This window comes from Topomyia yanbarensis, chromosome 2 (assembly GCF_030247195.1).
Source record: "Topomyia yanbarensis strain Yona2022 chromosome 2, ASM3024719v1, whole genome shotgun sequence".
NCBI classification, from domain to species: domain Eukaryota; kingdom Metazoa; phylum Arthropoda; class Insecta; order Diptera; family Culicidae; genus Topomyia; species Topomyia yanbarensis.
In genome coordinates, this window is record NC_080671.1 from 411,608,334 (window position 1) to 411,633,995 (window position 25,662).

The 25,662-nt window shown below is 37.8% G+C and overlaps 1 protein-coding gene across 1 annotated transcript; it reads left to right on the plus strand.

Moving 5' to 3' along the window:
* On the plus strand, positions 1 to 21,027 carry LOC131680892 (putative gustatory receptor 28a). Its single transcript, XM_058961608.1, has 8 exons — positions 1 to 39; positions 3,229 to 3,609; positions 3,686 to 3,969; positions 4,344 to 4,473; positions 4,529 to 4,711; positions 4,850 to 4,921; positions 19,803 to 19,889; positions 20,890 to 21,027. Exons 1-8 carry the CDS (start codon positions 1 to 3, stop codon positions 21,025 to 21,027), a joined length of 1,314 nt encoding a protein of 437 aa, XP_058817591.1.
* Positions 21,028 to 25,662: the final 4,635 nt, after the last annotated feature.

The following is a 25,662-nucleotide window of genomic DNA, read 5'->3' on the forward strand; positions in this document are numbered from 1 at the left end:
ATGCAGTTCCTAATGAAATATTGGTTTAATATCAGGCACGTAGCCAGAGGGGGGGCTAGGGGGCTAAAGCCCCCCCCGAAATTTTTCAAAAATAAATTTAAAAAACCGGTGACTTTTAACAAAACTTGTTGCTTATTTGGTTTGAACAAATTATTGAGAAAAAGTTAAAGAAGGCTATTTCTAACCACCGAAGGCAATGGTCACGAAATTCAGTGTGCTTTATGGTTTTGCTCGAGCCAGTGCGAAGCGAACAACAAAAAAGTAACTTTTATATTGTGTGCCTTGCTTGAAGAATACAAGAGACTGTTACTTTAATTGTAGCTGTAATAATCTGTCGAGATTAGTGATTAGCAGAAGCAAGAATTGGTGCTCCAGCCAAATGCGGTGATTATAAAATTATTGATCATTCGCATCCTGAAGGTGTAAATAGAGATTAGACTTTCGGAAACCGGCTCTATCCAGTTCTACCATGGCAGGCATTTAGCGCTCAACAAATTAGTGCAGACGAAACCATTCATTTCGCACAACTTAAAGCACAAGGTTGTGTGTGACAATGCTATAATTAAGATCCTTCTGTATATGGACTATGAGAAAATGAATGTTCCGCTACAAGATCGGATACCGCTTACTCGCAGATTAATGTCACATTTGGGAGAAATGGAATCTATTTGGAAGGGCAATTATTGAGGGCGAAAAGCAAGGAAGATATTCGCGAACATAAAGGCAGCAACTACGATGATGACACGGAAATGTACAATAGCGAGATAGAAATGAACTACTCCCCCCCAAGACATAGTTGGTGAGGAAAAAAATATTTCCTCGCCTCGTAAACAGGTTTCCACGTGCAATGGCTAAGCGCTTGCGCGAGATCTGTAGAACAACCACATAAACTCGTTATATTATTTTTATTGTTTACATAAGGAAATATATAAAAGACCCACGACCCAGTTTGTTATTTTTAAATGATAAGTTTTTGAATTGCACACAATTTTGAATTTCTGTATTAGGTCAGTGCACACTGTACATTCTGTTCTCTGTACACTACTCTGCGCTACACAAAAAGTATTTCAATTTATCTGAGAACGATTGAGCCGAGAATAGAATTTTCATTTCGCGTCATTTTAACGCAATACCATTTTTATTAACGCTTCATTTCATTGTTACGAGTAATTCGTTCCGTACTAATACACTGTTAATCCGTAAATCCGTGATATCTTCGACAAACGTGCAAAAAAAATTCTTTTAAAAGTGGACTGGGCAAAAAGTGGTAAAATAATAGGCAATCACGAAGAGGGACTAAAATGTTGGGACTGATTGAATCTATAAGTCAATAAGTTGGGATAACAGTTTCGATTTCATGTCTTAAGTATGTGACAGTCTTTCGTTCCGTTTTTGCTCGTCATGGAATAAAATGAGAGAGAGGAAAAAATCAACCAATCTAAATCGACTCAAGATCACTCTTCTATCTTTACTATACACTCAACACGAGTTCTTTCCGAATTGCGCTCTGATCTTCTCATTTCGTCTTCGTTGCGTTAGGTGCAACAACTTTAATTGAAACTTTTTCCCAAATAGTGATAAAACAAACATGTAATCAGACAAACATTACAACTTTCTTCAAGAAATCATACATCTCTTCCAATCTTGATGATGATTGAAAAAAATCAAGAGCTAATTATTTTTATTCACAAACAAACCTATTACCAAACAGATTAGTGTTCATATTTGTTTAATGAATTGGCAAAGAGTTTTGCAAAAGTTTTACAGGAAACGGATAATTTGCTGTAATTTAAAACAGACAACTCTAAAAGAAAGCCTCGGCAAATTAGGTGCAAGTGCGATGTGTTCTCTTCCATGTGTCGAAAGCAAGTGATGCTGAAATTATTATCTATGTTTATAGTCTCTAGTTATTTTGGTGGTGTCATCAATGTTATATTTACCAAATTTTATGTAAATTAGAAGCATTGAGTAATCAGTGCTAAGTAATTTTCTTTCGATTTGTGAATAGATTCTGAGCAGTTTCGCTCAGTAGATTAAATTCTGGGTAGTTTCCATTAGTAGATTAAATCATTGAAATATATATTTGACATTGTCCAAAACCCCACGAATTCCGAAATAAAACCTTCAAATAAATAAATAAAACCAAAATGTTCAAATATAATATTTACTTAATCTAGGTAATCTTCTCAAGTTACAACGGTTTTGCAAGATTGTCAAAAGTCAATAGAGCTAAGGCATTCTTGCTTTGTAGTGAAATCAGTAGTTTTTGCACTCACTTTACATTTTGACTTTTACTATAGTTTTAGGGATCTAGGAAAATCAGTCCACGATATTTTTAATTCATAAGTACAATGATATAAAAAGTACCTAAAAAGAATCAACTTAAATAGATAAAAAGATAGTTATTCTGAGTTGCCTGATAATGTTGTCGAAGATAGTCTTTAACCTTTAACCATTACCTATGAGAGTCAAATGAAAAAAACATGTGTTTTTTCAGGATTGTTTTGATTACGACATGATCAGTATCATTTAAATTGAAAATTTCATAAAGTCGAGTTAACGCAAACTTCGGATGAAGTCAAAGAGCTAGTAATAGTAGAAAGAAACCTGATCATGAAAATAGGAGTTGAACCTATTTTCTGCATCTACAAATCGCCTGCCTTATCAGAAGATTTGAAGCAAATTTCGACATTCACTTTGTTCGGACATTCTTTGCAACGGTAAACTTTGATTTCACACTGATATATTCCTATTCATGGGGACAACCTTGACGTTGGTTTCGTTCTTCTGATTAGCAAATGCGTGTAAAGTTTCATGAGACGGGTTTTTGGATATTTTTCTACTCATTCCAATTTAGCGTCTTCTACAAATTGTAAAGGTGTATCGAATGTGTAGCATTTTCAAGCAGCGTAGCATTTTCAAGCAGCCCTTAATATTTTGAGCTCTTGACTATTCATTTTTGTAACTAGAGAAATTTCTAACTTGTAAATCAAAAATAATCAAATTTAATTCGTCGATGCACTATAGCCTTTCTTGTAACAGGCAACATATTATTAGAGTTTTTAGTGTCTATTGTCTTATTTTTGGAATTGTTTTCACTAAGAACTTTTCATAATTACGTTCAGTTTCCAGTGATTGTTTCAAGTCATCAGAATTAATACATTTATGCAATAATTTTTAAGCCCCTCCCGAAACAAAATCCTGGCTACGGGCCTGTTTAATATCGAGAATATTTTCCAAACAATTCAACCGATCTGCCGTACCATGAAATGGTTTGGCTTCATGCCATTCACGCTGGTTTCGCATCCCCATGCGCAGCCCCACCCGCCCAGGGAGGGCGCACAGTCCCACCCGACCGCCGCTTGTCTCGAAGTAAAAACGACCGACGCACTGCTACTGGCCGGATGGCAGCTGTACATCCTGCACTGGTTCTTCACCGATTGGCTCGACGACCTTCACGAAATGCCAATGTCGAAAATTATGATTTATTTCAGCATTTCGATATATTTCGTGGAAGCAGCACTGCTGTGCTCGGTCCAACTGCTGGTGGCTTTTTCGAAGGCCAAGATCGAGGAAACTTTACGGCTAGTCAAGTTCACGGATGATTTGGTATGAATTGCCGAGCTGCAATCATGCAGATGCGGTTGCAGTTCCGGTTAAGTAATTTCCTTTGTTCCCTTCACAGCTGGAACAATTCGCCGTTGGAGTAAATCATCGCCGGCAGCATCTGGGCTCGATTTTGCTAATTTTTGGATCCATTATCTGTGCGGGATTGATTTTCGTAGCCGAATACACCGTAGGGAGGCAGTTGGAAGGACCCTTAACCGATGTTTGGAGTAAATACTACACCACGGCGACGGTTTGTTACTACGATGCGATGCGCTTGATTCAGGTCTGCCCGCTGGTCGTTTTCATTGGAGGTTTGCTGATGTTCAAATCTCGATTCAGGATGTTGAATTACGCATTTCGGTAGGTGTAAATGAAATAGTACGCTAAGTGATAAATTGGCTAAGGAATCCTACAATAACTTAGTGACAAGGCTAAGCTAGTGCCGGATTGACGCTAGGTTCAAAAAACGGAGGCACAATTTGTGTTCCTTGGGTTCGCTAGTCAAGCACCTTACTATTTCGAAAATAAAATTAGACTTAATCTTAAAAAATTTCTAATTAGTTCTTCAAATAAATTGTTGGAATATAAGCAAAACTCTATATTTCCAAAATTTCTTTTGAACAAGTTGTATGAGTTCTTTGGAATTTAGACGATAATTAATGGAAAATATTTTTACTGTTACTGAATACTTCTTAAAATAGGATTCTTTCCAAATATTCGGCATACCTTTCCAGATCGTACTTTAACCGACAGAGAAAGAATCTAAACGACGAAGAAGTCAAAACGTTTCTAAGATTCACAGCCATCTGTCACGACACCCTCACGGACGCTGTAACAACTTTTTGTGATGTTTTCAGCTTTCAGGTAAATCTGACCATCGATAAAACAAGTCACAATCTAACGTGAAAGCTTTTTTCAGGTCACCTCCGCATGTACGACATTCATTCTGGTTAACATATTCAGCATGTACACGATTGGGGCCCTCTTCTCGCGTCACACTCCCGACGTAGTATACCTGTCCCTGTTCTATGGTTTGGCCAATCTACTGTACGCACTACACATCATCCCAATCATCAAGCTGGGCAGCGACGTTCGGGATGAGGTAGGTAAAAGAACCCCACATTTCCTACGAGTATGAATCCTCTTCAATAAATCTCGGCACCAGCCAGCGGCGGTAATGCTATTAACAAATTTTCCAATGATCTACCCCATGAACAACCAATCATCATCGCTTCGACAGGGCACTCGAATGGCTGTTCTGGTTCACAAGGCCATCAATCAATCGACGCTTTCGGATCGCTCAATTGACCGGGTAAGTACCTCAGTATACCGGCCCTCATCGGTGCACAGGCACAACAATATCTCGGCCCTGCGGTTAGGCTTCCTGTGAAAGAACCGCTTTCCTTTCTGACACACTGCTGGTTCAATAGTAAACACGGTGTGCGTTGCACTGGAAGAATCTAATAGTCTCTCGGTTTGTCGACTGCAGGGGTTTCAGCTTGTGATCCGCTTACTTACACATGATTGCTTCGTTGTTTCAAAGTAATCCGGCTATAAATATAAGCAGTCCGACTTCAGCAGAGCTACGACAATCAATGGTACAATACGACTTTGAGGTGGAGTGAGTGGTATCATCATTCATCACGACAAATGTTAATATACTCGTAAACATTCACAGTTGAATGAATTACATGTATATTGATTTGAATATTAGGATGATTCGAATTCCTGGTAATCAATTGTGTGATTTTATTCTTGTAGGGGAGGATGGTTATACTAATAATACAATTATTGTTCGTCGAGTTTTTAAAATTGTGCAGTTTGTAAGAAACCTGCAAATTTCCATTAAATCAGGGGACATTTTTTTTTCTAATAATCAGAATAAAAAATGGTCACGTTTCATTAAACAACAATAACTTTTATATGATGCACTTATATATTCTTATCAAATGTGATAATAATGTAATAGACATTTCCACAATGTTATATTGAACGTAACCAGGCATTAAATCATAGTTTGGATAAATGAAAAAGGCACAATTGCACCGCTAGGTGGATTAAAACAGGTTTTTGTATCTGTAAAGACTGAGTTCACAGTGTATTTATTATTCTGTACAATGATATTCAACCACTTTTTAATATAAATGCACTTTGATCACCCTGAGGGAAGGAATCGCTGATAATTGCTGCCGAAACTTGCTCAGAGATGGATCTGAAACCGCACTCAGATTGAGAGGGTTCACTCGAAAACGCTAGCAGTGAGTGACAGTGTGGCCACTTTTGTAAAGGGTCACATATATTGCATGTGGAACACAAATCTGTCTTTATGTTGTCATTGGAATTACCAAGAGACCGGAGAGAACATTAATTTTAAGCGGTGTGCGAAATAGAGAAGCTTGTTAATTCACGCTGAATTCGAAAAGAACAGCTGTGCTGCAGAAACTCGGTAGCTGCGAAGTAATTGACTTTAGACAAATCCTTTTAGCATATTTACTATTTTTACAAAATATTAGATCAACAACTTGTACGACAGACCCCGGCTGGCGCAAGATATCATGATCATAAATATGAGCATAGAATGGTCTAGTTGGGATTCTTAAGGAATCTTTTGACCAAACAACATGCTCGTTGTCTTAGCTACCTTTGCAACACACGCATAGTTCACTATTGGTGATCTCAATACGGTAGAGATGTGCATGTTTATGCCCAGCGAACGTAGATGATCCGGACTTTTACGAAAATTCTCTTTTATGGACGTGTATTCCATGCAGAACGTGTAATTTGAATCTTTTATAATATCTTGCGCACATGGCTGAAGCACACTGTCATAAATATGTTTTGCAATTGACACTCGACAAGTTAACGAAATTTCCATTGTTCAATTCGTTCATAGCCTCGTGTCAGACGATAAGCGATCTCCCAGAAAAGAAATTCGAACTCGGGCAATACACGAACAACGAAACTGTATTCGTTCCACGTTGATAATATAAGTATTCGCGGCAGAATGAAAATAGTAGCTTCCATGCTCAGTTTATGAGAATATAGCTATCTGCACAACCTTTATAAGTTTCCCTAATGAGTACCATACCAAGATCAGATTAATGCGCGAATAAAATTACTTACTTGTTGGTATTTAGTCTATCGAAACCTGATGTATCCTCTTCAAATGCATTTGGAGTCGAACCACCTCTCTGGTACTTCAGCGGTCATTCTATCCGCTATTAGAAACGAAAGATGAGCTGGACCACGCTTAACTGAAAACCAGCTCAATTTCCTTCTTTGGAGAACTCGATACGCGAATTTACAGCCAGAGTGCAAAAATATGCAAAGATAACCCACGCCATAATTCGCCATCTGTATTAGTGTTCGTAAGTTGGCAAGATATTTATCAATGAGATTCAGGTAGAAATTATAAATAAGAGGCTTAAGAAAGAGCCTTGTGGAAAATCCAAGTAACCCATTCAGGAAGTTGCCGTATCGCTATTGGAAAAGGTAGTGTGCGTATCTGACAACAAATTGAACGAACAACATAATGAATAAGATAACAATTGCTATAGAATCGTAAGCTATTTTATTGGCCAAGACTACAGAAAACATTTGCTTTTTAGAGAATTGAAAGCTGTGCAAGACAATCATTCGTTTTGCGAAACGCAAATTGATTTTTGATAATAGGCCGTTTACTTTCATCAAAATGTCTAGGCTTAGTAGAATGCAATCGGCCGATACGAATTATGGTCGAAGCTGATTATCTCGGTTTATGAATAACAAACAATGTTACTTATCTCCAGCCCCGTGGACCAATACTGTTCTGCAAAAACCAATTGTATAAATTTAATTATCAACGGTTTGCTGGATTGGGCACATTCTTCAAAAAATTGAGTTTGAATCTCACTAGTGCACCTAGGAATTCATCGTTGAATGTGAGTGAATTATGTAGTTCTCCGGCAGCACGTCACCCAGTATTTTCTGCATAGAAACGGAGTACTGGCATACCTTTCTTGCAAAGTCTAAAGTATATCGCGTCGAATTTCCTCGTTTGTTTGAAAAAAATCGATCATCGGTTTGGTGGCATGACGATTTCTGCCCAAAGTTTTGTTCCAATTCTGAACGAAAAAAAAACCGCTCGCATCTATCCCTCGAGTGTGGGATCTCAATCCAGGTTCACGACTGAACAGAGCTTTATTGTTTGCTTTTCAGGAAAAATAGTTAAAAGAAATTATCCACGTTTTTAACCAAGGGTTAATATTGGCTCAAAATGGGTAGCAATAGCATTTCCCATTTGACTTCAGGAGAGAAAATTCACATCGTATATTTGAGAAATTCGCGTTGCTCTGCACTCCGATTAATTTCGGAACCCTATCGAGCAAAGCATACATGATTGGCTATTTGATATCGGAGTTGAGAAATACCATGAAAATGACCAAATCTTGAGTGCAAGGAAGTGCTATTATTATCGGACGTACATGAGAGAATGAAAAAATTAAATACTTATTATTTTTACTAGTTGGGAAAATTCCGTAGATTTCGCAAGTTGATTCGTAGATTCGTAGAAAGGACATAAATCCGTAGATCTACGGAAAAATCCGTAGGGTTGGCCACCCTTGTGAGCCAAGGGTGCCAGGCTTTAGGGGGCGCTGAAGTGTTGAACTAATTAGTAAAATAACAGAAATAAGTTATAAAGTAAATCAAAATCAGTATGCCATTTTCAAGTACACACTAAATTATTGTTCGAAAGTCAAACTGGAAAAGAAAGCTAATGTGAACACCAAAGGGGCACAAAACCGACTCAACCAAAGGCGCCAGAAGACCACGTTACGGCCCTGTCAGTTCCATTAAGATTTATTCACAATAAATGTGTTCTCAAATGTGAAGAAGATGAAAAATAATAACGAACGTATTTGAGTTGCGCGACACGAAAATTTCAAATATGAAGACTTCAATCAAATTCGCGAAAACATTCGCGATTAGGTTTCCCTGGATAGGTAACCAGATGGCTGCATTCCTACCTCTCCAAGCGATCCGCTTTCGTTAGAATCAGTACCACATGTTTAAGCACACGCCAACCAGTGTACCTCAAGGAAGTCACCTAGGGCCACTTATCTTTCTCCTATTCATCAACGATCTCTACACCCGCATCAAGTCTGGAAATCTTCTCTACGCTGATGATCTGAAAATCTTTCGTTCAATTGCCTCAGGACTCGACTCTACTGTGCTTCAAGATGATATAGCCAGTATAGAGGAATGGTGCTTGCTAAACGGTATGCAGATCAACGTCGATAAATGTAAATAAGTTTCGGGCGCTTGGTGATTTCGGTGCTACGAATATACCCTTCAAGCCTGTGCCATAGAGAGGGAGGATTCTGTCCGTTCTTCAAAATTAGCTTCATAAAACCGAACATAAAACCAATTACTCTATAACACTGATTCAAGACAACCATAAACCCCTCTTAAGACGAAAAAGGCCCATTCTTAAGATGGTTCTCAAGAGTATTTTCCAAGGTTTTCTTAAAACTTTTAGGCCTTATCAATACATTCTTATTGTGGTGTTCAAGAGCTGCTTAAAACTAATATAAGACTATCATAAGTCTTGATAGTTTTATGATTTTCTTCAAGAACACTTCTAGTGCGCTACGAAACTGCTTTGTTAGATAGAGAGCTTGGTGTATAGACGAAAAGAATCAGCTTGGGGGAAAATATGTCCATCATATGATATTCTTTTACCAAAATGGATACAAATAAAAATCGATAATATAAGTGGCCAGCTTTTTGAGCTCATGATTGAGAAAATTTGCATGCCAGTTTTCCGATAATATGCAATATAAAAGTGCGAAAGATTCAACGCGCCGTGAAACAATCTCTAAAACATTGATTTTTATAAGAAATATTAAATCGTTTCGAAAATTCAATAGTATGTGTCAATGTTCATAATTGTTATATTTTGGATTAAACCCACGCATAAACATTTTTCTTGCTCAGAAAAGCATTTCGATCAGTGAGAATCAGTTCAGTATATGAAAAAAAAGTTATTATTTTAATTCTTATGCTAATGGCTACCAATAACAATATCCACGACGACATTACTTGTCATTGGATTTAACTGAAATCGCCACAAGATCTTATTAAAACTAATTATTCTTGCTCAAGAGTAATAGGAGTTTTTCAAGATCGTGATAAATTCATTTTTATTTATGATACATTTGAAGAAGAGCTGTTGGACTTGAATAAAACTAATACGAATTAAGGTTAGATGGAAGATCGCCATAAATCCAGTGCATTTAACATTTAAAATGTCAATGTTAAAATAGAAATGCCTATGAATAATTATTATGGTAGTTACAATTCCATCTAAAAATTGTTGATTTATTTCAACAACGGATATTAAATAGAACTATATGAACAACTAACGACATCTCGCTATATGTACAGCACCTACAGATTTGCAAAGTTAAATAAATAATTTATCATCATCGAGTTGGCTGTTTATACATGATTGAGGTACATGCCACAGCTTCTCCGTTGAAATACGTTGCATACCTCGTCAGTCGTTACAGTTTGTTTGTTTATTATGGAACGCTCTTATGCAAGAGTATTTCCACTTCGTTTAAAGCTTTAAGAAGGTTTTATGGTAGCATTCTTAAAATGCATTATGCATCAACAAGAATGTCATAAAGCTATCTTTTGGTTTTAAGGAGGTTGGGAAGCAATGTCTTAAGAAGAGGCTCAAGAGTCTCTTAAAACTGCTCATAAAACTAATTACTCTTATGAAAAATGTGGTTTTATGGATATTTCTTCCAGAGTTCTTGAAGCACTCTCAAACCCCGTCAAGCATATAAAACTAAAGGTCCTTTTCATAAGCAATGTTAAAACCAGATTCACTATGTAATTCCATGATAAACCTACCATAAAACTTAAATAAAACCAATTAGCATTTGGATTGTTACTTGGGTTGGGAGTGGTGTTCGACAGAAAACTTCCACATCACATCACTGCAACAACGCCGAAGACTTTTGCAACACTGGACTTTCTGAAACGGAACGCAGTTGATTTTGTGGATTTCTACGCGCTGAAATCTATATACTGCGCACTAGTCCGGAGCACCCTAGAGAATGCTGTACAGTGTACAAGTATGGGCGCCTTACGACGCGGTCCAAAAGTAATCGGTTGGAGCGTGTTCGATTTGTACGATTTTCTCTCAGAAAATTGCCTTGGAACGACCCCATCCGTATTTCGACGTCTTTAATAACAGATACATGTTGCTAGATTTGCCAACGTAGAGTCTCGCCGCACTTTCTTGCAAAGAATGTTCATCTACGATATGTTATCGAACAATATAGACTATCCCGACATTCTTTCTAGTATTAATTTATTAGTTCTTCCTCATGGTATAATGAATCGTTCACCTCAGTGGATTAATAGACACTTATGGCCAAAATAATCCGGCAGATGTTGTAACAAATTCAACGAAACTGCTTTGACCTCCATACCACTAAATCTAGTTACAAGTTAGCAATTAAAATTTTTTAAATGTTGACTTTAAGAATAGTATTAAGACTAATCTGCCGGTATATGGTATATGGTATATGCCGAAGACGAAATAAATAACAAAGTATAACAAATCGAAAAAATAACGAAAATCATGAGGAATTCTACGAAGATCTGTCCGAAAATCTTTAAAATCGAGACCAACAACCTTAAATTCCGATGAAACTTTACACGTTTCACTGGCATGGAAGAATAAACATTTTCCAAAGTCAAAAAGAGTATTTTAGCTCAAGAGCATTTATTTAAAAAGGCGTGAAAATTTCTACATGTAGCATTTTCGAATAAAAAATTGTTCGATTAGTGTATTTCATACCACATAATTATCTGAGAACAAGTTACAGGGAATGAATACTTCTGGACGAAAAATATATACACTGAAAAAAAATGTTAAGTCTTTTTTCACAAACACACAAATTTATGTTAAAAATTTAAATTTCTATAACCCCATTTTATTAATTTTTATATTTTGTCAGAGAGAGAAAAGAAATATTTTGAATGTGATTGCATGATGGAGAACTTATCGGAAACAAAGTTTTTCTAACGGTAACTTTATACTTACAAAAAATCTTCCAAAATGCGATAGTTGTCGAGATATTTGGAATTTTGCTCCAACAAAAACAATAATTTCGTGTAATTATGCCCTTGGTAAAAGTTATTTGCGTTTTCCTATCATAAAATGTAAACAATATAATGTTTATCATTTTAAAGACGTAAAAGAAACTTTTTCAGTGTCTTTGGATCATGGAGAATTGTTGGCGCATACTTGATTCATTGAAACTTTGTTAAATTATTATTTATAAGAAAATCCTGTTTAATTAATATTAGTACAACCCTATCAGTCGATTGATAATAGATAGCACAGGAAACGGTAGGAAATGATAAACTAAAGCAGGAAATCATACTCGTTAACTCTCTCGTTATATATCTCGATTTTGTTTCTCACATATTGTGCAATTTTCTGCTTTGCTGTGTATATAAGGATTGCGCAAGAGCAAATCAATTAGTCATTATAAATTTATCACTCGAGGACGGACCTCAATAAACTTGTGTTTTACCTAATACACGTTGTTTCGGAAAAATAAAGTCGTTTTTTGGTTAAAATTATCCGATCGATGACGTAGTGTCGTTTAATGATCCGTGGAAATCTCAAATCCTGGTTCACCCGTCTTAGCAGCAAGTTCCGGATTTACACAGCTTTCAATAAAAAAGTATTCCTAACAACAACTTTCGACATTTTTAACTCATATTATTTGCAGTCAAAAACATAGTTTTCTTATTGAATATGATTCTAAATACCATTTCATACCAAAATGCTCGTAACAAAATGATTCAGAAATATATTAGTCTCGAGTTGTTTTAATTTATGTATAAATAACACAATTATTTTGTTTTATTACGATCTTTTCAAAAGTCATTCGCGTTTCTCCGTCAGGTTTATCAAAAGGTTCATAAAATTTCCTATAACTTTTTCTTTGACATCAAGATATTGTAAACTAATTGAAAGCTACACAAAAACAATCGAAATGTTTTCCAAGCATAAAGTCTGATGATTAAGCCTCTGCTGCCAAAATTTTTGTTTTGCTTTAGAAAGCCTAGGGATTTTTCCAACATGGCTATTTTACGAGTCAAGACTTTATTGCTAATAACTTTTGTTTCCGCATCACTCACAACATAATTTCACAGCAACAGAAAAAGCAACTTAGAATTTTTTTTTATTTTCTCCAAAATTTAAAAAAGCATAAACTTTTTTTTAAATAAATTACACTGCTATGTACAAAATAGTTTTTCTTCCTCGTTCTCCTCAAATTTTCAACTTTTAACGTGGAATGTATTCAACATAGTGATTACAAATTTCAAACAACGTATTCGTATGATAAATTTTGTGAAGAGGTTTTCATAGTGGTGACAACATACAATCGTTTTCAGAATATTCTATAGTTGTTTTCTCGCACACAATTATTTTTTGTGCCGAATCTCAGCCTTTTTATATCTTTTGCCGAAATCTCAACAGCTGAGTTCTCAGTAAATAATTGTTGTACTGAGATCTTAGTTAAAGTGACGTTTTATACTCTATTAAATTGTAATTTTCTTATTGCTACTCAAAAGTTATAGCATTTAATATATTTTTCCTCCATATTTTTCCATAGTATCAATTTCAAAAATTTCAAGCGAAGTGGGCGGGAGTCTATAATTGTCCAAATCATGTGAAATTTGGCATCTGAGCTTACTTTGACATTTGTCACAATATGAGAGGGAGGCCTTTGAGAATTAAAAAAAAAATTGCAATGCCCTAATGGAGGTGAAAGGATTTTTCATTTAAAAAAATATATCTGCGAAACGTCTAGCACCACCAACCTAATTTTTCGGTATGTTGTGTTAAATTAAATCATCTTTCAATTTAAAATATAGAAGTATAGAATTTCTAAAGACAGTAGTATAATCAAGTTAATCAATTAATATCTAAGTTTTTCATATAAAATCCAACAATCTTGAAATTTTACATGTGATCAACGCTTCTGTCTGTCACGTTACAAGTATACGCATATTTCATAAGATAAGTCTGAAAAAACGTTAAAACCAGAATCTATCACAATTGCACATTGTTAAGGCCACTAAATCGAACATTTTTTCTACAGAAAGTTATTTTCTATCATGAACCGTTTTCACTTTATTGTCATTTTTATACGTCTGCCACGTTACACAATTTTCGCAGTGAATTTGAAGGTTACCCGACTAAATTGAAAAAGTTTGTTCCGTTGGCCCCCAAATTTGCATGAGCATAGTTTTAAGTTTGAAGTATAGTTTTCCTGAAGAAAAACTTGTTTTTCGATTTTATGGAGTATTCTCAATGATCTGTCACGTTACAACCAGAATATGTCACGTTACAGTTCTGTATTTTTATTTAAGCAAGGATATAGAGACAGTCGTACACAAATCATCCTTGATCTGAGAACTGAGTATAAACGGGAAATTTCTTGTTTATTTTGAAAAACATTGGTTTTGGTGAACAAACGTGAATAACTTATGAAAAGGTCGTAGTTCCCGAAGTAACACATTATGTCAAAAATAAAGCTAAAATAGCATTTGCATTTTGAAGGACAATTTTACATGAGAATGTTGAATTGAAAAACCATTTTGAAATACATTCTATAACTAAATTATTTAATAAAAAAAAATTAAAATCAAAAATTAAACGAATTTTTGAAATATGTTTAATGTTTTGTTATTATTTTATTGTTATTTTCTCCACGATGCAATTATATTTTAAACTTTTTTATTTGCATTTAAATAGTACACGTGTTATGTTTTTTCCTTTGGTATTTGTGAGTAATTTATTATAAGGAAACCCTTTTTTCACTACTAGATATTTTCGTTGAAAAAAAATGTAAATTTTTCTCAAGAGCATTTTGCTTCGAAATGGTATTTAGTATTAATATTGTATAAGAAAATTATATTTGTGATTGGTAAATAGGGGAGCCCGGGGCTAGTTGGCGGTTGGGGTAAGTTAGCAGAATCCCTTTTCTCTGTTTCTATTAGACATATAGCGCTGCCTCTTTTTGTGTACCTCAAGTTATGTGAAATCCATTATCCAATGTGTTTTTGTTGCAAAACGATTTTTTTGGTGGAAGTTGTGGGTGATATTGTGTTTTTGAGCATACCAAGTAAATTTTCTAAATTTTAAATACTTTGCGTTATTTTGGGTGTTTTTCAATCTATTTCCCGAATGATTATATTTTTCGATAGCGCTTGAAAAGAGCTTTCAGTATCCGTATAGATATTACATCTATCCACAAATAAAAGTTATTTTTAAATAGTTTTTCATAAAAAAAATGCGGTTAAGGTTAGTTGGCGGTACTGCACGCGGGGCAAGTTGGCGGTACTATTTACAGTGCAAAAAAAGTCATCAAAAAAATTTATTTCTGAAATTAACTTCAAAGTATTTTTCTTGTGTATCTCGTCAAAGCAGGAGCTATTTATTCCGGCCAATCGCATAAAGAATTTCGAAAATTTGCTTTTGAATAGGGAGTACGCGTCAAAGTCAAAATACCGTGGTATTGAAACTGAAATATAATAGCAAAAGTCGGTTAATATACAGTTTTCTTGAAAAGACATTCAGCACGTTCCAAAAGGACCCTTAAGTAATTGAATCTCCATTTGATTGCTTAGTTTTTGGCGTATCCACACATACCGCCAACTTACCCCAAGGCCGGGGTAAGTTGACGGGTTTTCCGCGTCACCTATTTTTTTCTCTAAAAATGGAGACAATGCATCAAAAATCAGAGATTTTGCCAACGATCTACTCTTTCATGTCGCGTGTTCTATTTTGCAAGATCTACCTACACCAAAGCGGTAAAAATTTAAAACTGAAAACACCGCCAACTAGCCCCAATCTCCCCTACTAAGAAATTTGGAAGTATACGTCAGGTCGTTAAAAATGCTTTCTTACTAATAACTCCTTAATACTGCAATTATAGTTTCTTCAGTTGTTATGCTTTTGTTAACAAAAAAATCATTGTTTTTTGTAATTATTTTTTCCAACTTTTTTTTGGTTCGTTTTTGAAAAATTTCACCAAAAATATTTACACAGAAGAATTAATTCCCTAGAGCTCGCTATCATATGGTTTTGCAGCACAAATGGCGATTTTCAAACAATATATTTTGGAAGTACTGCATTCAAGATCTCATACATTCTTTTTAAACATTACTCTTGAATAAAAATGGTTTGTTTAATAATGGACAATACTTAGTCTCCCATATAGATTAAACGTAGAAGGTTTCATCAGAATCGAAGATGGTGTCCATTTTTAACGTAATTTAATCAAACTTGATGGAATTGCTTTACAGGAGAAAACATCTGTCACCTTACATAAAATCAATTGTGATTTCTCAAAAATGAACAAAACTTTTAGGTTTTTACAATATTGTATCAAAAAGTAGACTTACACTAGTAAGAAAAAATTGTAGGTTAGACATTAGAGTGCCCAGAAAAATAACGAATTTTTGAAAACTCAATCGGCCCACCCCTGAGTCGATTCCTAGTCCCACCTGGAGTACTTGCTCCAAATTTGAAGCAAATCGGACAAGTCTAGTCTAGGACGAATGTGCCTGAAGTTTGTATGGGATTTTTCGACAATTTACATGGAGAAAACCCACTAACTCGCATTTTCGCCGCTAGGTGGCACTATATACATCGTATTATCACTGTAAGTGAAAATAAGAAAAATTATTTAATTGCCTACAACTTTGTCGAAGACTGTTAGTCAATCCGGCTTTGGTAAAAGAAGTCATTAAACTTTTAACAAAGTGATGTCTGAGTCAGTTTTGCATGGGGCCTAGCAGCGCATAGTTGTGGATCGGTACTCGATTACCACCAACTATATATTTTTGTGAGATAATGGTTACATTTAGCTGAATAGTATATTCACAAGAATTGTAGTACATAATATGAGTTATGTTTTGGTTAGAAAATTTTAGTTCTACCTGTAACCGTATAAAGGGCGCCAACACTAACTTTTCATAGGAGTGAGATAGAATATCGAGATGTTCGGAAGAATTATTTAGAAATGCTTGCTCTACAACTTTGTGGAAGACACCTAATCTCTATCTCTTTCCGTTAAAAAGTTAGTGTTGGCACCCTCTATGCGGTAAAATGTGGAACTAAAATGTTCTAACCAAAACATTACTCGTATTACTTACTATAAATCTTTCGAACATACTATTGACCTAAACCTAACCATTACTTCACAAAAATGTTTTGTTCGTGTGAATCAAATACTGATCCACAATCATGCACTGCTAGTCCCCATCAAAAACTGACTCAGACATCACTTCGTTAAAAGTTTAATAACTTCTTTTACCAAAGCCGGATTGACTAGCAGTCTTCAACAAATTTGTAGGCAATTAAATTATCTTTCTTATTTTCACTTACAGTGATAATACGATGCATATAGTGCAACCTAGCGAGTTAGTGGGTTTTCTCCATGTAAATTGTCGAAAAATCCCATACAAACTTCAGGCACGTTGGTCCGGTAGCTAGACTTGTCCGATTTGCTTTAAATTTGGAGTAAGTACTCCTGGTGGAACTAGGAATCGACTTAGGCATGGGCCGATAGGGGTCATTTTTTTCTTGTCACTCTATTAGACATTGTATGCATGCTGTTGGTGTGGTCCACAAAACTTTTTCGAATTTTTTATCTGCCACGTTACATGTTATTTGTTTTTCATTACTTCACAATTAAAAATAAGCATTAACTCATTTTCATCTCAAACTTTCAAGCAATATTGTATTAGACTTCGGCGGAAAAATGTGGTTTCAGGCTAAAAAGTTGAAAATATGAATTTTACTTACCTTTTTATCTCCTTACGGTGTTTTAGTCATTTTCAGGTCATGCAAGTAGCATCAACAAACTTGTATAGACATGGAATTTTTTTCTTGACTCACCATTCATATTTATTAACATTAGAGGTTATATACATACGAAAACATACAGTGTGACGCAAAATTTGATAAAAAATAATTTCGCCGGTGGTTGCCATTTTCGGAGCCTTGACCATATAAAATACAATTAAAGTTTCTTGAAACTACATTTAACAACCTTTGGTGTGGGAAAATAACATTAAAAATCGGTTCAGTGGTTCGGAAGTTAAGAATTAAAAAAAATCCACTTTCGAAAAATCACGATTTTTTGGATCAGTGGCACCCTAATGATGAAATAAAAAACTCGTTTCTAGTATTATTAGATAAGGAACGATTCAACCAAATGTTACGAAATTCTAAAAGATCCGTTAAAATATCCTCTAATTAAAAAATGATGCACTTTTGTGCAAATTTTCTGATTTGGATGCTCGAGATTTTTTTTTTCATTGTTTTTTTTTCTTTTTTTTACTCTTTCAAAGTTATATCCACTTCACACCATTTGGGATATTTTAATTCCTTGTTTCATTGAATAATTCGATAGAAATACTTTTATTTCGATACAACTTGTGAATCCAGAACATTATACTGTTGGACTACGATTACATTATAGATCTTTTCTTAATTTGATGGTATGGTACAATAATCAAATCCAAGTAACTTTGCATATGTTCTACGAAATTTAGGTCTTATAGCATTAATTTCATAATCAAATTGGTCGTCAAGGTTAAGGCGCCCACTGATCTTTCCAATCACTTTTCATATATCGAACACTCGAAGGGCTACAGTTAATACAGCAAAATGCACGTCTCAATTTTTTTTTCGTGGAATGTAATGTCAAAAGAGTTGTTCTCAAAAATTTATTTTTATTTGAACAGGATATCCATAGTTTCTTACAAAAATGTGGACCACTGTTCTTATGTGTTTTGAAGGGAAAGCCGTTCAATCATGTTTTCAGCGTAACGAAATATCAAAACAAACAAATTGAGGTAAAATTGTCCGAAGTTCTAGAATAATGATAGAACATTGACTCTAACATTGGTTAGCGCAAAAATATCTTTCAAAAAAATTAAATTAAAGGAATAAATTAAATTATTGGCGTGAAACTAACTAAACTGTGTAAATGTGTTTATTTCTTCTGATACTGTGTGTCCACTAATGTAACTTCCTAAACGCGAGATTTGAAGCTATCCATTGAAAACTGTCTTAAAAATTGATTATCGACATGTAAAATACACACTCAGTTTGACTCGATTATTTCCCAACAGCCGTGTAGTCAGCTAGTTTAGAATCTGATATCTCAGTAATGTGAAATTAGTTTGCTGATTTTCCAGTGAAATATTTTCCGAGTCTCAGCTTTCAAACGTCATTTTTACTGAAATCTCAGCAAAAAATTGTTTACTGAGATCTCAGCAGTTGAAATTTCAGCAAACATGCAAAGAAAAAGCTGAGATTTGGCAGAAATTAATAAGTGTGTATGAATATTCTAGACCCTCGGTACAACATTTCAAATATAAGCTCTGACAAAAAAGATCATCGAAGCATTCTATTAGTGATACTGATTTCGCTGTGATAACATTTTCTACCAAAGACACCGTCCCCACTTTTCTTACTTCCATGAAGTTTTTTCTTGACTGCTCTCAGCCCACATATCGTTCCTTGCTCGGACGTGTAGCCGCGACCAACTGCTTTTACGAGAAAACCATAATTAGATACATAAAACTGTTTATGTTTCAATTTGAAAACACTTACGGTTTGGTGTCAGAAAACCACCAGTGGCTTTGTGTTTCAGACACTGATGTTGGTTACCGTGACAAAACTTATCACCCGCCAATAAAGTGGAATAGCACTGCTCAACGTTACTCCTGCACCACCACCAGGGTCGTCATTTATGATACTAAAACAATCAGTTACAGTGCACAACTTGAAACGCAGATATTAGAAATAATGGAACCACCAACATGCCACCGACAGGATGTCTATAGCTATCAACAAAACGATGTCATTATCATTGACCGAAATCACTCGATTTCAATTAATAGTAAGTCTTCACATATTTCTTCTCGACTCTATCCACTGGATTGGTATTACGATACGACACAATACACGCTTGCATCGATACGGAACACACAAACATCATTCACCGATACGGCGATTATTTTTATGGATACCAACCACCATCACCCGCCCCCTTCAACCCCCTACTCTCCTCGTGATCGGGCGATGTCGATGTCAGCTTCGACTGTTTTCCCGGCAGCTCCAACAGCAAACGCCAAACGTTTCCGGCGGAATGTTTTCCTTCGATTGGACACTCTGCTTTTCGGTGAGTACCATAACCCTATACCATAACTTTGCGTCGCACCGCACCGCTTCCGGCTAGTGTTCAATGTACGTATACCGGATTTTTATATTCCTACTTACTACCACCGTATAGCCATGCAGTTGATCGTTTGCGACATGGCATTACTGTCATGTTTGCATCGACCGGTAGCCCGACTTGATATCGGTAAACCGGATATTGTTGGGGAGCGGTCCGAGAATTAGCTGAAAATTTTATTGAATCTTCATTGCGAGAAGTGGAAACATAAATTCAGCTAGTAAGATCTTGCTAATAACTAATTACATGGGAATTAGTTGTATCTTGTTTTAGAAAGGAAATCTCAATATCGTGTCCACATTACTAAATCACGTTACGTAATTCTTGATTAACCCAAGTAATCCCGTCCATGCCCAGCTCACTTCAAAGGTCTTACCCACCGCCGTAGCAGTGGTGTTTGTCCAAATGGAAACATGTGTTTTTAAGAGGCTCCCATAACGGACTGTTTCAGTGTACTGCTATCGCTATCACTCCGATCCCATCGTTGTTCCACGGGCTCGACAATTTCGCAAAGTCGAAGTATCAACCCAGGCTGAACATGTTCATTACGTCAGCTATGCGAATTTCGGTCATGCATACATATAGCTATAGTTTCCGTTAAGAACAGGAACACCGCCGTAGCTAGCTGATGGTGCAGCAGTCTAGTAGCGACGAAGCAATGAAATTTTACTGCCTAGGGAAATTGTCCCGGGGAACACTGCTGCCTATATGTGATTCGATGTTTTTCTACGCTCTACTACCAATAGGGAAGTAAAACGCTGTGAAAATTACGACACTTTGTTACTATGAATGAGCGGAACGTGGCGGCTTGCGTATTACTCTATTGCAGATGATGTTAAAATGAATATTGCACCAGGGCAATAAAAGATTGTAACAAAGTCCGACTGTTAAACGAGTTCTGGAAGAGCGATCCACTTTGCAGGTTACTAATTCCTCTACATTTCAGATCTTCTCAGCGACGGCGACCTACGTTGTGATTATGGTCGAATTCGAGCTGGATGTGCCACAATTTTTTATTGACAGTTTAAAACCTTCGACGGGAAACCTAACCTCGCGAGGATTGATTTTAAACGACACCCACTAAAATAAATACACCTGCGACCCAAATAATGGTTTCTCATAACAAAACAATATCACAGCCTACATACAGCGGAGTAGTTAGAGTGTTATCTACAACCGCTGGCAAAGAATCGATGCACTTTCCTACGTGCTGTTTCACTTCTGCTCATCTATTTTGCCGACTTTAATAAGGTAGAACATCGTTGCTGAAAACCACAAAGAAAAGTTTTTCATTTTATTAATTTCCTCTTCCATTAGCACCGCGTGGGAAATCAGGAATGTTGCAAAAATGCGCCAGTAGTCTGCTTCAGATCTCGATGGAATGTTGCAGCTTTCCTGATAATTCTGTAACTATTTTAGCATTTCTTTCATTTAAAATAGGAATATGATTTGCAGCTTCCAACAGCAATCTCTTCCGTTTGAGCCAGTGCTCTCATTCCAGTGGAAAACAAATAACAGAATCACATCACCTGAGCGGTGGTAACAAATTGGTGCACCTTTTTCACACCTTCAGCCAAAGCGCAGCACTTCCGGCAGGTCTAGCGCTGATTGTAGGCGAAACTGAGCGGTGCAAGCGACCTACTCGTACGGGAAAGGATGCGGCTGCCGGGGATAGTTTTTACCGCACGTATCGGGTGCGAAATTCTACCGGCATACCTGAACAGAGCTCGAGCGGAGCTGTGCAGTGCAGTGGGCAAAAAGCAGAGTGAGAGCTACTGAGCAAGCTTTCAAGCGGAAGTTCACGTGCATTCTTTATCACCAGCGAACCAGATGCGTTACACTTTAGGTAACTGGTCTGTAGGAGGAGAGCTTGCAGCCTTCCGCTTCAGGACGTGACACACAACTTTCCCGGGCACAAATGCCAAATGCAGCAGAGCATTAGTAGTAGTAGCAGTAGCACAGCGCAGTACATCATACCTAATTACCCCGTCATCGACAATATATATCATTACAAGTGGGAGCTGCAATGGTTCTATTTTATAATTATTATGGAGTGGTTCGCGGAAATTTCCGCCCTACGGAGACAGAGTCGTGTCCATGGAGGATCGTGAGATAAAAAGAGCTCCCGCTGATGTTGTACATTTCTAAACAGGAACTGCAATGCTGAGTCCTTAGTGTTGGCACTTGCGAAGCAGAAATGGACTGAAAGCTTAAAACCTGTTTTAATCCACCTAGTGGTGCAATTGTGCCTTTCTCATTTGTCCAAGCTACGATTCCATGGCTGGTTATGTTCAATACAATGCAATGGTGGAAATGTATATTACATATTCAGTACGATTTGCACATACATACAATGGATCGACAGCCACGATCTTGAGATGCTATGTGTCGACACTGAAACATCGCTTAAAACTACCGGCGGATCAAGGAAGAGGATCCGGGGGGTCCGGACCCTACCGAAAATATTCAACTTGTTAAGAAATTTTAAACTAGTTTCAATTTTGAAGTAGCTACCCCTCACTGGATACTCCTACCTGCGCATAAAAAAAGTAAAAAAATCGCGGCCGGGATTAGGTTGACGATTTTTAGAGTGATTGCATAACCTTTCTATATGAGAAGGGCAAAAAGGTGCCAAAGTCCAAAAAAATCAATTTTCATCAAAAAAAATTTTTTTTTCGAGGTTTCATCAAATCTCAACGTTTTATGCATTTTAAAATCATTTGGCATCAAAAATGCAAATTCGATTGTGAAATATCCCTTACTCCCCCCTTTGAGAATTTTTCCGATCCGATTTTCGCATCCTACTCATTTATTAATTGAATCAAGATTTTTACCGAGTACACTATCATTTTGATGGTTAAATTTGCGATTTACAATGAATATACCATGTACCCAGTAAGCATTAAGCCATTGCACAATATCGGCTATACATTTGCACTAATTTTGCAGTGAAACTCAATGATAACATTAACAATGCATTCAAGCTCTATATTAGCATCATAAAGCATACATGCATAGTCGAAATAGAGCATTATCGCTTGCTTTGTGCACGTATATAAAGCTGATAAAAGGGACATTTGGTGCCGCTACATAGTAAATATAAAGCCGATATAATGCTTAGTCGGTAAAGGCTGGGTAATGCGTAAGACAGAGCCTCTTCCCAGCGACTCCTATCCCTACCTCCCCGTGTTACTGGCCGGGAACTACGAGCAACCTTAGAGAAGATCGGGTAACCAACCCCGGTGGGAACTTTGGTCGTATGCTGACAGGGAAGGGGGGGGGGGGGGGGGGGGGTTTGATGCAGCAAGCCTAAACGTCTGAGTGTCTGAGCTCCAGGAGGAACGGCTCAAAACAGCGTCTGTTCACCATGTTAGGGGCGGCTGATCATCGTCCGAGTGCCAGTAAAGGACTCTAAGCTCAACTGTGCACTATGGTCCTCCGGAAAGTTAGGGGGTTGGTGTCAGGCCCTGCGAGCCAGCCGTAAAAAAACCAATTGCAGCGAAAAGTCAACAAGATAAGAATGCGAAGCGATACCAATGGCGACAACCACTGCGACGAAAAGGGACTAGCGATTGGAAGATCGGAATGTGGAACTGCAGATCTCTCAACTCCATCGGGAGCACCCGCGTACTCGCCGATGTTCTCAAGGACCGCGGGTTCGGAATCGTAACGCTGCAGGAGGTGTGTTGGACAGGATCCATGGTGCGAAAGTTTAGAGGTAATCATACCATCTACCAGAGCTGCGGCAACACACATGAGCTAGGGACAGCTTTTATTGTGATGGGCGATATACAAAGGAGCGTTATCGGTCGGTGGCCGATCGTCGAAAGAATGTGCAGGTTGCGGATCAAGGGCCGTTTCTTCAACATCAGTATAATAAACGCGCACAGCCCTCACTCCGGAAGCACCGATGATGACAAAGGCGGTTTCTACGCGCAGCTCGAACGAGAATACGACCGCTGCCCAAGCCACGACGTCAAGATCATCATTGGGGACATAAACGCTTAGGTAGGCCAGGAGGAATTCAGACCGACGATTGGAAAGCTCACCAGCTGACGAATGAGAACGGCATTCGACTCATTGATTTCGCCGCCTCCAAGAACATGGCCATTCGTAGCACCTTATTCCAGCCTCCCTTATCGTTACACCTGGAGATCACCGCTACAGACGGAATCGCAAATCGACCACGTCCTGATCGATGGACGGCACTTCTCCGACATTATCGACGTCAGGACCTATCGTGGCGCTAACATCGACTCCGACCACTACCTGGTGATGGTTAAATTGCGCCCAAAACTATCCGTCATTAATCATGTACGGTACCGACGGCCGCCTCGGTACGATCTGAAGCGACTGAAGCAACCAGATGTCGCCACTGCATACACGCAGCACCTCGAAGCAGCGTTGCCGGACGAGGGAGAGCTTTACGTGGCCCCTCTAGAGGACTGCTGGAGAACAGTAAAAGCAGCCATCAACAACGTAGCTGAGGACACTGTCAGGTACGAGGAACGGAGACGACGGAGCGATTGGTTCGACGAGGAGTGCAGAGCGGTTTTTGAGGAGAAGAATGCAGCGCGAGCGGTAATGCTGCAGCATGGAACCCGACAGAATGTGGAACGATACAAACCGAATCGGAGGAAGCAGACACGCCTCTTCCGGGAAAAAAACGCCGCCGGAAAGAAGCGGAGTGCGAGGAAATGGAACTGCTGTGCCGTTCTCAAGATACACGGATGTTCTACCAGAAGCTCAACGCATCCCGCAAAGGCTTTGGGCCGCAAGCCGAAATATGTAGGGATAACGACGGGAGCCTGCTGACGGATAATCGTGAGGTGATCGAAAGGTGGAAGCAGCACTTCGGCGACCACCTGAACGGCAAGGAGAATGTAGGTACAGATGACCAAGGCAACGGAGGATTTGACTACGTCAGTGCAGTTGAGAACGAAAATGAAACAACTCCCTCGTTGAGGGAAGTTAAGGACGCCATCCAACAGCTCAAAAACAACAAAGCAGCTGGCAAAGATGGTATCGCAGCAGAACTCATCAAGTTGGGCCCGGAAAAGTTGGCCACTTGTCTGCACCGGTTAGTAATAGTAGTCAAGATCTGGGAAACCGAACAGCTACCGGAGGAGTAGAAAGAAGGGGTGAAAGGCGACCATTTGGAGTGTGAGAGCTTCCGAGCGATCACCATTTTGAATGCCGCCTACAAAGTACTATCCCAGATCATTTTCCGTCGTCTATCACCTAAAGTAAATGAATTCGTGGGAAGTTATCAAGCCAACTTCATCGATGGCCGGTCGACCACTAACCAGATCTTTACCGTACGGCAAATCTTCTATAAATGCCGTGAATACCAGGTCCCAACGCATCACCTGTTCATCGACTTTAAGGCGGCATACGACAGTGTCGACCGCGTAGAGCTATGGAAAATCATGGACGAAAACAGCTTTCCCGGGAAGCTGACTCGACTGATCAAAGCAACGATGGACGGTGTACAAAACAGCGTAAGGATTTCGGGTGAACTCTCTAGTCCATTCGAATCTCGACGGGGACTGAGACAAGGTGATGGACTCTCGTGTCTACTATTCAACATCGGTCTGGAAGGTGTGATGCGGCGAGCCGGGCTCAACAGCCGGGGCACGATCTTCACGAAATCCGGTCAATTTGTATGCTTCGCAGACTACATGGACATTATCGCCCGAACATTTGGAACGGTGGCAGA